The sequence below is a fragment of the Hippopotamus amphibius genome, chromosome 9 (assembly GCF_030028045.1).
Source record: "Hippopotamus amphibius kiboko isolate mHipAmp2 chromosome 9, mHipAmp2.hap2, whole genome shotgun sequence".
Taxonomy (NCBI): Eukaryota; Metazoa; Chordata; class Mammalia; order Artiodactyla; family Hippopotamidae; genus Hippopotamus; species Hippopotamus amphibius.
The window spans coordinates 61,136,864-61,153,380 of NC_080194.1; the positions used below are offsets into that span (position 1 = coordinate 61,136,864).

At 35.0% G+C, this 16,517-nt stretch overlaps 1 protein-coding gene across 2 annotated transcripts in view; it reads right to left on the reverse strand.

The window, feature by feature from the left end:
* NAALAD2 (N-acetylated alpha-linked acidic dipeptidase 2) overlaps positions 1 to 16,517 on the reverse strand; it is a 50,345-nt gene that overhangs the window by 9,140 nt on the left and 24,688 nt on the right. For both annotated transcript variants that reach the window (XM_057749297.1, XM_057749296.1), the window contains 8 exons: positions 12,789 to 12,874; positions 12,401 to 12,520; positions 12,217 to 12,299; positions 9,976 to 10,039; positions 8,907 to 8,974; positions 6,163 to 6,254; positions 4,881 to 4,971; positions 2,783 to 3,047 (listed from right to left, as the gene is read on the reverse strand). In XM_057749297.1, the coding sequence (XP_057605280.1) occupies positions 2,783 to 3,047; positions 4,881 to 4,971; positions 6,163 to 6,254; positions 8,907 to 8,974; positions 9,976 to 10,039; positions 12,217 to 12,299; positions 12,401 to 12,520; positions 12,789 to 12,874 (869 nt within the window). The remainder of the gene's footprint in view (positions 1 to 2,782; positions 3,048 to 4,880; positions 4,972 to 6,162; positions 6,255 to 8,906; positions 8,975 to 9,975; positions 10,040 to 12,216; positions 12,300 to 12,400; positions 12,521 to 12,788; positions 12,875 to 16,517) is intronic.

Here is a 16,517-nt window from a genome sequence, read left to right on the forward strand (position 1 = left end):
AGGAGATAAATTTCAAGAGTCTAGGACAAAAAAAATCCTTTTAACTCAATTTATCAGAAACCCAGCATTCACTTATTTATTCATTCAATACTTATTTATTGGGACAACTATACACCAGACACTATAAATGACCTATGTTCCTATAATTGCTACAGAATAAAACAATGCCAATTTAAATTTTTAAGTAGTACAATTAAGATCTTGTTTAAGGACAACCTGTGACAGACAAGCTGATACATTTAAACTTTGAGAAGTAGGATCCAGTTTGGTCTGGTACATCTTTAAAAAATTTCCAAGGAAAGTGATTAGGAAGGTATATCATATTTTTATTACAACAACCTGTTCATCATTTTATATCTTTTCTAAACTGGAGATTACCATACACTATTGATTTGCTTCTTGCATTAATCCTGTGATGCAGGGGAATCAATATTCATTTTATAAATAAAGCATTACAGCTCCAGACATGGAATTTCTATTAGATTACAAAGCTAATTAAGTAGTGTATTCAGTATAAGTACATTCAAATAAGAAACAAGGTCTTTTTTGGCCTAGATATTCTTTAAGCTTTAATTATTGTAGCTTTTAAATTATGTACAAATCAAATAATCTAATAGTAGATATTACGGAAGCTGAAGGAAGAGTGTTGAAGAAGGAATTTTAAATTTCAAAATAGGGAAGCATCAAAATATGTCCCTGGGATTTAGTGGCACAAGTGAATGATAACTTTGGAAAGAGCAATTTTAGTAGAGTAGTAGGAACATAAAGACAATGCAATGGATTGGTTAGTATGAGGTAAAAACTGCGGACAGTGAGTGTGGATTGTGTATCCATCTATCCATCGTTACATTCACCACTCCTTCATTAAAACATTTTCTGAAGGACTGTTGCTTGACATTAAATGAAGGATTTTGACTGTGAAGGGAGTAGGGCACATCAGGTAGAAGAATGTTTTTAAGATAGAAAAGAGATGAGAGGGACTTCCCTAGTGGTCTAGTGGTTAAGAACCTGCCTTCCAATGCAGGGATGTGGGTTCGATCCCTGGTCAGGGAACTAAGATCCCACGTGCCACAGAGCAACTAAGTCTGCACCCCACATGCTGCAACTATAGAGCCCATGCACCACAACTAGAGAGAAGCCCGCACCCTGCAACAAAGGATCCCGTGTGCCTCCACTAAGACCCGATGCAGCCAATAAATAAATAAATATTTTAAAAATAAAGAAAGAAGAGATATGAGAATGTTTAAGGCTGATGGAGAGGCACCAATGGAGATGAAGAGCTTGAAAATACGGGGGAGAAAGGCATTAATAGATCACCCTAGGTCCCTAGGAAAGAAAATGGGCGGATCAATTACCTTTGTATAAAAAGAGTTCTTCTACTGTAACTGTGTGATTTGTCTCTCAATTGGACCCTGACTAACAAAAATTAATAAAGGCCAATTCACCAAAAGGAAACTGGGGCATTTAGTAAGAGAACTGCATGCTGGATAGCCACAGAACTATGAATAACCATCCTGCTGTAGGCTCTGCTTATTTCTTCATTTTCTCTCTTTTCATTTTCCCCATCGCTGCAGTGATTCTCCAAGCATATCAATCTAAGCACAATTTTCTAAATTTTCATTGCTTCCATTTCTAGATCTTAGTGCCTGCTGCTCATCCTAACTTTCTGAAGATTACTAATTCTTAGGTAATTATATTCAGCAGCCATTATTCCTGTAGTACTCTCTTTGCACCCCTTTAATACCTTATTCCATGCATTCTTTCTCCTTCCCCTTGAGAATTTAAGCTCTTTGAGGACAATAAATATTTATTAAACTTCCTTATATCTCCCTCAAAATAACACTTGGTACACAGTAGACACTCAGTACATATTTGATAACTTTGATATATACTAAGAATATGTACTCCCAGAATAGTAAAAGAAAATGGTTGAAATAAAACAGTAATAACAGCTAACATTATGAGCACTAAGTGACAGTCACCATTGTTTCTACATATCAACCAAATGAATCTCCACAGTAATCTTGGAAATATTTTATTTTACCATTTCACTTATAATAAAAGTGACACATAGAAGGGTTAAGTAACTTTCCCAGGGTCACACAGTGACCAAATTATTAGAGCCAGGGTTCGAACCGGGAAACTGATTTCAGACCCAGTGCTCAATGCGCCTACACTACAGTATACTACAATATATTTCATCTCCGCTTTGCTGGAGATATAGGATGTGGAATAGTAACAACAAAATGGCCAGATATAAAAGGAAAGAATGCTGAAAATTATGTAAAAAATCCTCCATGTAGAGAAACATTAATAGGTAAGTGCTGTAATAATAACGATATTAATAATTATAATACATATATAGTGGAATCAGTGGCTTTCTCTACTTTCCAAACTTTGTGTAATATTGTTACATTTTAATAGTATTGTTCTTATAACAATAAAAACATTTTTAAAGGTAGCAATATAGGGAAAATATTTACCATCTCAATGTCTGTAGCATTAACTTAGCAAAATGGATTCATCCTACAAATATCAAACTAAAGCACATTCTTTAATAGGTGTTTAAAGATTTTTTTCTAGAAGTTAGGATTAAGAAATGAGGCAAGAATACAAAAACTGGTACAAGAGTGTAAAGCAATTATATTCCAATAAAAAAAAAAAAAAGAAATGAGGCAGGGATAAATTCTAGGATGAAATAGTATGCATTGATGATGACAGAAGATGGTATCTTACGGCTCTAACTTAACAATTATAAAATATCTGTCCAGCCATTTCTTACCAAATGATACTTGATGGTCTCTTAATTGTTGGTCATATTTCTTGGATAAATTGTAGATATTTGTTACATAGTTTTTCAAAGTTTTTGCATAGTCTTGAATATTGAAAGGAATGATTTTAGAGTCTGCAAGCTCATAAACCAGTGCTCCTCGTAATTGAGCTACAGCAAGCTGTTTTTTAAATGTGGGGTCGTAAAACTTCTCTACCAATTCAAATGTCTCATAAATTGTATGGTATATCGGATAGCTGCTGTAATTATCTGTTTTCTGGAAGAAAAAAAAAGGTGGGGAGGGACTGAGTATAGACAAACATTAAATATTCAAATTATAGTATTTTATGGAATCATAAAATGATTGTATTAAAAAACATAACCATATGGCACCATGAGTTTTATCACAATGAGTGAAAAAAGTTAAGTCTAATCAACTAAAACCCTACCACCAAATTTTCACCAATTTAAAATTTTACCATTATTCATTTTATAATTCATATAATCTTCATTCAAAATACTGTTTCTTAAAAATTTTCCTTGTTGCTTTGCTGACAAATTAATTAGTACATACTCAAATTGCATATCAGCACAGTTTAAAATTATCTATCAACTGATTAAGAATGAAAGGTTCTGGGCAGCTAAGTATTATTATAGCTGAAGGATTATTCAGTTGACACTTTTACAACACGGATTTGAACTACAGGGGTTGAGTTTTACATGGATATTTTTTCTATAAACACATACTACAGTACTACAGAATCCTGAATGTAAAGCTATACATGAATTTGCAACCGCTGGGAGGGTTGACACTCCTGTCTCCTGATTTGTTTAAAGATCAACTATATTTAAGCTCCTCCCCTGCCTTCCCAAACATTATATAACCACATGCCATTTCACTTTTGTTACAAAATTAAGGGTTATCATTATAAATATAAATCATTACACGGTGGTACTCCACATAAATATTTTTTACTTCTTAGGTCTGTCATTCTTAACTAGTTTTTACTTATCTGCTACTTTGCTATAAATCTATCATTCTTATTGCTTTTAATATCACTAAAAGGAATCCCTGTATCTGTCTCTCTCCCTAATAGTCTACTTTTAATCTGCATTGTCTTAGAAACTAGATAATTTTGTTCAGAATGATGACAGAGTATAAAAGTGAACAGGCTTTAAAAGAGGTAAAGTGAAAAAAACAAAAAACAGAAAATAAAAGAGGTAAACAATGTTTTTCTTTTAAGGCAGCTTTAATGAGATGTAATTTAATAACATTCATCAGCATTAAGTGTACAATATATTGAGGTTTCGTTTTTTTTTTTTTTAATTTTTTGGCCATGCTGCACAGCATGTGGGATTGTAGCTCCCCGACCAGGGATTGAAGCTGTGACCCCTGTAGTGGAAGCACAGAGTCTTAACCTCTGGGAAGTCCCAAAGGTGCATCTTTTATGTATAATGTGTAATAGTATTAGTACACAGTTTTATGCATTTATTTTGGGTTATTCTGGAGCTGTTTTTGCTTACTTCTCTATTCTTACTTGCATTCTGGATAGTCAAATTTGCAAGGGATATGTATTCTAGACAAGCAAGATGCTGGCATGCTGCAATTATGATTTGAAACAGTAAAATCAGTGACAAATCTGAGTGTACTGATGTAATCTTCAGTTTGGTTTATGACATAATTTATAACATAGACAAACAAACATGGTATAGGTTTGTATACCCATGTACTCGCATATCATCAGTATGTTTGAGTGGCAATGGTGCAAAGCAGGCAATGCAGATCAGAAAAGAAGAATTAGATTTTCCCACAAAGCCTGCATCAGGAAAAGGAGGAAAACATCTTGGTGGTGATAACCAGCTACATACCTGGCATTACTCTGTCAACTATCACTTCATTGAATAACAACCCTGGCAGTGAACATTCACAAAATAACACAAATTATTTCCTAGTCCCTCTACAAAGGGATCTACAGACTATCTCTATCCCTGGAATTCTTCCCAGGCCACATGTCCACTCCGCGCCTGGTTCCCAGCAACTTAATGACAGAATTCCTAACAAAAAGAATGTGGATGAGTGCTACATAGCCAAAATAATAAAATGGCTTACCCTATTCTTAGTGTAACGGACTCTTCCTGAAGCAATTCCAAGTCTCTGAAAATAAGCTTCAAAATCACTTCCAGATCCCAGCTTGCTGATTCTAAATGTAAAATATAATATACACACACACATGCACACGTGAAGAAATAAATACATAAATAAATACTATAACGTTAAATAAACAGGACAATGAATCCTGTCCCAAGAATTGCAAGGAACTGTATGGCACACTTATACAAATTTAAGAAAAGGTATACCACCCTCAAGACACTTTCCTATCACACCCATGTATACGTGTCATAAACCTATAAATCTGCACTGACTACAACCAGAGTTCAGCAGTGACACCAGATATGGCAGGCTAGTAACTATGATCTCTTGCATATTGCCAGAATTTCTTATGGTATTTGTTTTGAGGGAAAAACAAGATATGGTCTCTGCTCTCAGAGAACTATCGTCTAGTAAGAAAACTGCCATGAGAAAGTCTACATTTAAGATAATGAAGACTTTAAATGTGCCTTAGTTTATTTCAGAAATAAATCTAATTACAATATATCTCTTTGCATATAATTAAGAAGCCACTATATACATACACATATATAAATATATATAAAATGTAGTGATATAGATTTTCATTCAAAAGTGATGTCAGTAAAACAGAATATAAAATTACATATGCAGTAAGAACCCAACTATATACTTCAAACTATCAGATGTGTTTTCCAGATTGAGACCTTGGGATGTTTTTAAAATCTTTTTTTCTATTCTAATGTTTTTTTGAATACACATTTAAAATATAATGGAGATATATTTAAACTTTCACAAGACTTATTTGCAATATGGAATGAATCTATAAATTGCTACCATCATCTGGTTTTAGAAACAGTATAGCAGTAGAAAACAAATATAAATATAAAATAAATACAAGAAAGCTGCTGTTGCATAAATGAGAAAAAAAATTAATTCTTACTTAAAATCTAGACTAATTACAGGTAAAGATATTACTTGGTGGTTACTGATAATTCACCTTAATAAATTAAGAAATAGTCCATCGTCTGTTTTTTATTTCATCATTACTATTTGAATTGTATGTATTAATGCAATTAATACATATCTGAATGTAACTTTATGCAAGAATGCAAAATAACACCTAATAATTTTTTTCTAAAAATTTGCAAAAATACTCTCAAATTGTTGAAACATCTGAGAATTGCATGTCTGGAGAAACAAGGGGGAAAAGGGGAATTCATAATTGATCCTGTCGTGGAAAACGTACATACAGGTAATTTACCTAGGCAGAGTTTTATTTTCAGATGAAGGGTCCTTTTCCAACCAGCTTTCATAAAGAGATTTACTCTCAAAACCATCATCAGGGCTGGAGAGCTGGAAAGATAAATCAAATATTGGGAATAAGAGGTAGAACAACTAAAGTTTTGCAAAAATAAAACATTTTAGTTAATATCAACTTCATTTATCTACATGAACATTTGTGTATCATATTCTTTATAGAAAAATGCTTTTGCAAATGGCAAGAAAAAAATTCAGCCCAAATTCTTGTTCACTTATAATTCCTACTTATTTGTAATTTTGCCATGTCCCTAGGAAAAAAATTCTTGCTTATATTGGTAAACTTTTTAACAGACTTTCAGATTTTTAACAAGTGTCATCACTTTCATGTTTGGCAGCTTAGATTTCTTTTAGTGGAAAGTCACTGGGGGAAAACTTTGGATATATAATATTTACTTTAGTAATCTGCTTTTGTCCAAGATGACCTACAATGAGGCCTTATGGTAGCAGACAGGCATTAAGAAGCTGAGCTTGAAATTGTCAATATAAGTCCTGGTTCTGTACGGCAGCTGGAGTGAGGAGGAACTGTTATTTTAGAAATTGTGTTTAAACAATGTTGGAATTTGATGGGTTTTTAAAAACTACATAACTTCAGGTTTCTAGTTGGGAATTTTAAGAACTTATGTATATACATAAATATTTTTTATTACCCTCATAAAACATATACTTACAAACCTATACTTTTCTTTCTACGCTCTAAGAAAAGCAGAAACACGTGGTGACAAAAAATATAACTAATCATACATATTGACTGCATTTTATTTGTTTGTTACTTCGTAGCTCTGTTTTGTTCAAAAATGGACCCAAGACAGACCCTATTTATGAAACGCTGAAAGCATTATAACCTTTGGTGCACTGCTTCCTCTCTTTAAACCCTAGTTTCTCACATGTGGAAATGGGGATAATGACACCCATCTTAACCTAAACCATAATCTCCTCTGTTATCTCCTCAGGCCTTTACACAGAGTTGGCTATTCCCTCATCATCGCGTACTAGATCTTCAGCTTAAAAACAGTCTTGGTACTCCACAGACGCATCCCCTTCCCATCAGCTTGTAGGAGCTTCAGGGACGTTCTGCTTATTTCCAGCCAAATGACTGGATTCTACTCTCTAGTCTGCTCCTGCCAATTTGCAACAGCAGAGATCCTACTCCAGTTCCTACCACCTGCTTGAATTGAATTCCCTGCAAAATCCTCTTCATTTGCTGGAATCATACCATCCAGGTCTAGCACCAACCAGAATTGTGTCCCAATATAAGTTCAAGGGTCTATATAGCCTAGATCAGGCTTTTTTGTCTCAGCTATATACACTCTCATAATTACTGGTCCTCCTCCATCATTTCAACACCTGTCCCATTTCTTGCTTCTATCAGACAGGTAGGTTCCCTTCTCTCCAAGCTCAGCCCTCTCCACCACACTCCCCAGCATGGTTTGACTGTGCCAACACACACTAGGGGTTGATAAAATTGTAATAAAAAGTTTAGTAGGACAAAAGTCTCCTTTTTCTACTGGATTTTCATATGGCCACAGATAAGCGTCTGCCTTTGTACAAAGGGGATAAACCTAAACTTCTCCCTATTGGCCCTAAAATATGTCTATAGTTAAATCCTCTAATAAGTAATTATTTAAATGATGTACACAGATATTTAATAGATTACATAATTTTTAGAGATTCAGAGTGCATTAGAGTTTTCAAAGTAATTTTAATATCAATAAGTATTATTTATAAAATTCCTGTGTGCTAAGTAAGCATGTAGAATTATTTCCATTTTGCATTTAGATTTACTACAGCTTAACCTATTCACTACACTGATATAGAGTAATCTATCTCAATGTATAAATATGATAATGTACAACCCTGTTAAAGATTCGTGAATTTCTCCATCACTGAATTTCTGAACCCCTTGGCCTGTCATGCACCATTTCGTACCAGCCTTTCACCAACACTTATACTTAGGTCATACTAAGTTACCTACAGATCGGGAAATGTGCTTTCATATCTCCACATCTTTTTTAGGTACTGCATCCTCTGCTGAGAAAGCCCCTCCCTTACCTTCACATCTTTCCATATTACAGCCCAACCATTAATTCTTCAGTAAACTTCCTCTAATGCTTCCGATTTTCCCAGCTGCCCCAGGATTTTAGCTTCTCTGTTCCACAATTGTTCTCCATCGTATATAGTATCCAATATTCGTGAACTATACATAGTTCCTCATTTATAGGTTTGTATCCTCTAGATTACAAAGTATTTCAATTCAGTAATCTTGTCCTTTTATCACTGTTGCTGCTAGAATTCATTTTACAGGGCCTGATACACAGTAACCATGTACTAAATACTTGTTGACTGAATGAATGAATGAATGAATGAGTAGCCAAGGCAATCTTTGAAGCCAAGGCTTTCCCATTCCAGCTCAGCATTGTTTGTTATATCAAAATGCCTCTGCTAGATGACCCCATACCTTACATCAAATGTATACAATTATTAAGAACTATTATTAGAACAGATACTAGCACTACTATTTTCATAGTTATGTTGCATAAGTAAATAATGTATTAAAGATTTTGTTCTGCTTTGTTATACAAATCAGCTGTCTGTTGCCAGCTTAAAGGTAAGTATCACTAATTTAGAAAACAAGAATTATTCATTTACTATTCATCAGAAAACATTAAGGCAGATCTACTTACATACCTCTTTTGCCAGTTTATACACCAATTGGTAAAGAAGGGGTGTACAGTCAACTCTGAGAGTATAATTGCCTGGAAATAAATAAGACACAGAATATTTTAATACTTCCAAGTGAAATTCCAATCTATATTTAATTCTAACTTTATTTTCTAATTATAAACAAGATACGGTAAACTTCAAAGTGAAGGCATCATTCCCAGAGAATTAAAAATAGGGTGGAAATAATTCTAAGGGGTAAGAGAGGCTGCAGTACACAATTAGGATATTAGAAGTTGCAGGTGGACTCTGCTGCTAAGACAGCAGCTCCCACAATAATAGTAAGGGTCATTCTTCAATAAGGCAGGATCACTTAGGGAGACTTTGGCAAAGGAAGTAATAAGGCCACAGTATTCATTCTTTCTTCATTCAGTCAATTCAGCTTTTTTTTTTTTTTTTTTTGGCGGAGCCATTCACCTTGCAGGATTCTAGTTCCCAGACCAGGGATCAAACCTGGGCCACGATACTGAAAGCTCAGAGTCTTAACCACTAGACCACCAGGGAATTCCCTCATTCATTCAATTCAATAGTATAAATCGAGACATTAGACTAGAACATGGCAGTAGCTGGTAAGTGTGCTCTGACATTTATCTAGAAATAATAATACAATGAAAGCCTAGAGATACAACTGTCACATGTCAGGGTCAAAAGGAAGTCTGTAGTTTGTGCTCACTTCAAATTTGTTCCAATACACACAGGAGGTATTTCTGTACGAAATATTCTGTAAAAGATTTCTTCTGAAATATTTTAGCCCAATCCTTTTACTAACTCTACATGAAGAATGTTATTAAATACTAGAGTTTTAACTAGTAATCCAAGATAGGCAAATGGTAAATATACTAAAGAAATTAGGGTCAATAGCTTAGTTTTGAATCATATTGATTCATTTGAATCATATTGATTTGCTATCTCGAAAATTGAGAATGGGGGTATTATTGAGGTATCTCCTAGGAAGAGGATAATCTTAGTTTACAAACTGAATTCACAGACTTAAAGGATGGTATACTATTTAATAACAATCCAAAATAAAACTTACCTTCTATAGAGGAATCTGAGTTGATATAAGCAACGCTTCTCTCCTGAAGTATTTTTACATTCTCCTATAGTTGAAGCAAAGTTGTTACTTCACTCACAGTATGTATAATTGTGGGACTGCAAACAAACTTAATTTATTAGAAGAGTGGTCTGCAAATACCTTTATAAATCATATACCTATACCTTTGACGATAATTTCTGAGAAAATGCTAACTGGTTAATTGACAACAGTAATACAGTTAAAACAAGTAAGAAAAATATTATGACGCTGTAGCTACAGTTTATAGCAATAGCAGTGACCCCTGAGACAATAGTATTTTCAAAGTGTCGTTCCTTGATCCCCTGTAGCACAACATGAAAGGGTAAACCTCACAGATTCTCAGCCCTATCGCAGATCTACTGAATAAGAATTGCTCAAAGTAAGGCCTGGAAATCTATAATTTTTAAAAGGCATCCCTGGAAATCCTTACATACATTAAAGTGTGAGAGTCACTGAAATTGGATGCCCATGTAAATTTATCATTTTAAAAGTGACTAGTTGGAAATTTCCATTTATCTAAATATTTCTTTTGTAAAGATATGATGAAGAAAAAGAACTAAAAAAAAGCAGAAGAGAACAGAGAAAAAAAACTAGATAGAGAGAAGAACGGACAATAGGACAAAAAAAGATATCCTCTCTCTCTCTCTTACACACAGACACACACACACACACACACACACACCCTAGAAAGATAAAGCAAAGACTAACGTCATAACACACAGATGAGAGCTCTTTACTTCTCTTTCTCTCTCCCTCTCTAGCTTGCTACCTTATAAGAACATGTTACACTAAGAACATTTAAAGCTGTGAGTGGTTATCACACAAATGTTGTTTCTTGACTCTATACTTGCCCACACAGGCCAGATGACACCTCACTCTGCTATAGATAAACAGAATCAGAGTTCACATTATAACAGACTTACAGTAGAAATAAGGAGGATTCCTTAACTACATTTAAAGACGGTAAGTATGCTGCTGAATGTGACCAAGAATCTGGTAGAAAACTGGAAACAGTATTGAAACTGTCTTTTAACCCACATGTATTCAAATTAATACAAGGCATTATCATCTTATATCTTGGATTTACTTTATTTTAAGCTGCTGAAATTATAGGAACAGAGATGTATTTATATATACATGTATTCATAAGAGATTACATGTTTCTAAAAGTAAATGACCTAAATGAATGAAATTTGATTCATCTAAATTAACAGTCTATTCCAAAATGTGTATTCATAATACCAACATAATAAAACTTTGCAGTATAAATGCAATAAAGCATGTGATACAAGTAACTGTGTGTGTGATTTTACTCCCATATATATTTAATTCATTTTATTATTTTAAAGTAAGAGGAAAGGAGTCAGAAGGAAAGCATTTTAAAAACTAGACACAATGGCAAGAAACATACGACATGCTTTAAAACAATTCTATAAAGTCTGGACTTAAAAAAAACAGACGATGGTAGCGGGAAAGTGCTTTTTGGCATACTTGCCTTTATAAAAAGCATGAGCTTACCTTGCACATTTAAGAACCTAGAGTTACTCGACAGAGAGGCTAAGGGAAGAAGATGAAAGAAGGGGGCCTAGGAGAGACACTTAAAGATAAAGCATTAAGAGCCAGTGACAAATGAAATTAATCATATCTGAAGGAAAAATAAACCCTTGAAATTGTAACTCAATTTCCACAATTTTCATCTTTTACCCAATAATCAGGCACTTTTGTAAATGATAAAATATACCTGTGTTTACAATTATATATGGAATCTATAAATCTGAAAGTATAATCAAAGTGTCATCACCTTAATAGAGCATCTTATGTTTTCTCAGATAGAAGAAATCCAAGGAAACTTCAAAAACTTGAAAATTAACTCCAAGGATCTATATCAGTTTTTAGATAAGTTAATTCACTTGTCAGAAACAACCTGCTAGTTTTGGCTACTTTCTGAACTTACAGATTTTTTACAAAACAAACTAAAATATTTTGACAATCGTAAACAAATTTGTTTGTAGCCCAATAATTAAGAGGATATTCTGTTTTGCCAATCTGATATGAAAGTGAAAGCAAACTCTAATTCCTAAATTCTCAAGTATTTATCCAAATTAAATCATATTGGTAATGAAACCTATTTGTGATTATCCTGAGATACATATATTTGTTCCCTGTTGACCAAGAAAATATGATCTTCTGTGTCTTATTTACCTCAGCCCATTCTGTGGAACCCAGAAGTCCAAATTCTTCTGCATCCCAGCTGGCAAAAATGATAGTTCTTCTTGGTCTCCAACCTGTAGTCATTAACACACATGGTTAGGGACACCTGCCTAAAAACAAAAGAAACTTCAGGCAGTCACTTTTTGTCACCACCTACTAAAGAAACATGACTTACCTCTACTCATCAGTTTGCCAAAACTCTGGGCAACTTCTTGCAAAACAGCAGCCCCAGTGGTTGGGTCAATACCTCCAAATACCCAGGAGTCCCGATGACCTCCCAGAATAATATACCTGTCTGGAAAAGAATGTGTTCATAAGAACTACAACTCTGAATACAGTATAAAGAGCAGTAATTTATTTTTCTAAATTAAACTTCCTCTTGCTTGTGTTTCCCCATAGAAAATAATCAACACCATAAGGTAGAGTCTTCTTTTAGAATGTTTTTTCCCAAATTTAATTGTTTCACATCAGCCAGAAAAAAATCAAGTGTTGTCTACAATTTATCTTCTCTTACTCTTATAATCTTTGTAAAACGAAATATCGAAAAAAATCCACCAACTTACCAGGTTCCACAGATCCTCTGATAGTTCCAATTACATTGTAAATCCTTGTGATTTTATTGATGTTATGAACATGCATTCTAACTTGCCTAGAATTTCCAAGGGAACAAATTACTTCACATACAGCATCATGTCTAACAGCTTTCTTCCAATGTTTTATTATGAGAAATCCCAAAAGTACAGAAAAATGTACAATAGCACAATAAATTCCCAAATACCCACCACATAAATTCAGTAATTGTAATACTGTTGAACCATTTGCAAGTAAGTTGCAGACATCATGACACTTCACTCCTATGTACTTAAGCATGCACCTTAAAGTCAAATTTTAAAAACCAAATATCAATATTTTATATTTTTCCTTCCTCATAGCTCTATTGTTCATATTTATTTAAAGTTCAAAATATGCTATTATTAAACATGTCTTGGGTGTTCATTCTAAAATTTTTAAATACACCCTACACAATCACAAAAATAAAGGAGACAGCCCATTATCTATTAAAGGTCAAAGAAGCTTATTTTTAATGTGTTTTATATTTATATTAATTTCTGCTATTTGGTAACCTTTTCCAAGATTATTGAAATACTCCATCAGTACACTGTTAAAGAGCTGAGTGGTGCCTATAAGAAACATGATAAATTCTGTTGTTAGATGGCAATTTGAGAAGCATCTGCTAAAATGTACGAGACAACTATATGATGAAACTTTCGCAGGACATTACTGTTGATTCTGGTTTGAGCCTTCCTTTTAAATATTCATTCATCAATTATAATTAACCAAATTAGAATTCACAGGAAAGTACAATCAAGCTCAGGAGGTCAGAAAAAAATGCCATTCACATTTTTTAAATCCAAAATGACAGGGGAAAATGTTGAGCCTCTTTTTCACAAGGGAACCACAGCTTTTAATCTATGGCGGGCTCGCAGGAGGTGGGCAGGGAATCTCAGAACTTTCAACTTTATATTTCATTTTTAAATGGAAGAACTAACAAGTCAAATCCTATATACTGTTAAGTGCAGATTCTGATTCTGCCCCCGCCAAAAGTACATTGTGCTTCTGAATGCATATGTAATTCAGTATTCAACTAATAGTGCCTTTGGGGGAAAACTAATCAATGGGTAGTGTTTTGCATTTTAAGATACTAAGTAAAGGATTTATTTTTGCTACTGAATGATAAAAATTAATAGCAAAAAGTAAAAATATTCTTTAGCATGTGTTTCTAAATACGTGAGCCTAAGATATATTAGTAAGAAACCCAGCTTCACTAATGTATGTCACTAAATGAAGAAAATCAGGTAAAGAATATAACAATGAGGAACGAGGAAAAAATGTATTTTAACCTAAACATGAAAATAAACTGGCTATCTGTTCAGATTCTCAAAGAAGCTCATCCTTGTTTCTTTCTGGTTTTTAGTATCATCGGCTTCAGAAGTACCTAAAAGAATTATCTAGAAACTTCCCTGGTGGCGCAGTGGTTAAGAATCTGCCTGCCAATGCAGGGGACATGGGTTCAATCCCTGGTCTGGGAAGATCCCACACGTTACAGAGCAGCTAAGCACGTGCACCACAGCTACTGAGCCTGTGTGCTAGAGCCCTCGAGCCATAACTTCTGAGCCTGAGCACCACAACTACTGATGCCCATGTGTCTAGAGCCTGTGCTCCTCAACAAGAGAGGTCACTGCAATGAGAAGCCCACACACCGCAATGAAGAGTAGCCCCACTAGCCACAACTAGAGGAAACCCATGCACAGCAATGAAGACCCAATAGAGCCAATAAATAAATTAAAAAAAAGAATTATCTAGAGAGGTGCTGCTATGGCTTCCTGTGGTGTCACGTGAACACTGTGGGCTTGGCAAATGAAATTCCTGAAACTCTGAACAACTTGGGAGATTGACTTCAGGCATATAGAAATTACTTCCAGAAGAATTTGATCCTCAATTTGGGACTCTTCGCTGCGAGAGTTTGGCTGGCCAGTTATTTGAGTGACAACGACCTAATGGCCCCTCAGCCAGGGGTGTAGCCATAAAGATATATCCCTGTGCTGTACTTGAAACTTCCAAAAACAGAGCCTCCAATCTGTGACCATCACAAGACTTGTCCTGATGGCAACTGAAGTTTGATTCAGATGGGCACATTTCCTTCCCTGACATGTAACAGGGAAGAAATTTTGTTTTCTTAATCACTAAAGGGGTGCAGCCTGTAAGCTTAAATTATACATAATGGCCCATCTCCGGGAGCCCTGGTTCCCAGGTAACGAGCATTAAGCTAAAATACCTTTGTTTAGCTCACAGGAAACATCCTGACCAGGCCCACTTGGGAATGAATGCAGGGACGAAGAAATTAACACACGCCCCCCCCACCCCACCCCCCACCCCCCGCCGCCCAGAGGCTGATGGGGACCAGGAAGTGTTTGACTTTACTCCCTCCCCTTTTAGTATAAAGGAGCCTGAATTCTAATTCAGGCAAGATGGTTCTTTGAGGCACTAGCCCACCATCTTCTCGGTTTGCCAGCTTTCTGAAAAAAGACATTATTCCTTGCCCCAACAACTTGTCTCTCAAGTGGCCTGTGGTATGGCGAGCAGTATGAGCTTAGACTTGGTTAGAGTCTGATTTCCTTTTCTTTGCTGAGTCCGCTCAGAACACCCTTCTCTGGTCAGCAGGCAGTCTTCAGCTAAAGCATTGTCCTCTGTTCTGAAAGTTCTGTACATAGTCCCTAGGTTTCTGCAGGGGATGATCTTTGCTCTTGTCTTTGCTCTTGATCTAATCTAATGGTATTTTAACAAATATTTGGAAAAAAGACTGTGCACAAAGAAAAGAAAAAAAAAAAAAGAATTGATCCTTGAATAGCATGGGTTTGAACTGCAGGGGTGCCCTTACACGTGGATTTTTTTCACTAAATGTGCACTACAGTGCTACATGATCCACAGCTCTTTGAATATACAGATGCAAAATCTCAGAAAATGGAGGGTTAACTGTAAAGTAATATGCAGATTTTTCTCAGGTGGGGAGCTGGAGCCCCTAACCCCTGTGTTGTTTGAGGGTCAGCTGTATTTGTTTATCCTGTTATCCCTTCAAACTCACGTTCCAAATGAACTGAACTCTAGAATGTAGGCTCCACAGAGCAGGGATTTTTGCCTGCTTTGTTCAATACTAAATCCCCAGAACCCAGACTGGTGCCAAGGGTATAGTAAACACTCAATAAATAATTGTGAATTGAATGAATATACTCCTGTATGGAAAAACTGAGAACAATTTAGCTCAGCCATCAGAGTTACCTCTGCCTATCATTGTCTTTGACTAGACTATTTTGCAACTCTGTAGAACTTGTAGAAATGTAGTAATATAAATAATTCATGTCCACTTAAATGCACAATTTCTCTAGTGAACATTCAATTGACTTTCCTCCTCCAATGTGGAAGAAACCAGTTTTTCTGCTATTAAGCACACTCATTTCAGCATTCCTAAGGTGCTCATTTTTTTATCATCTTTGAATTCTCCTTTGAACCAGTTTTAATTCCTTTCTGCTTCCCTAATTAATTAATGCATTAAATAAAATTTTTACACGCTCATTTTATATTTGCATGGGAATTATGATTTTACTTTAAAAAATACCCTTTTGCATTTTTGGAAGTCCCACTGAGAGGTACAATGGATTCTTCTTGAAGAGCCTGGCATGGGCAGCTTAAACCCAGATATGTCTCGATGTAAATCCCAAGAATCAACAGAATTT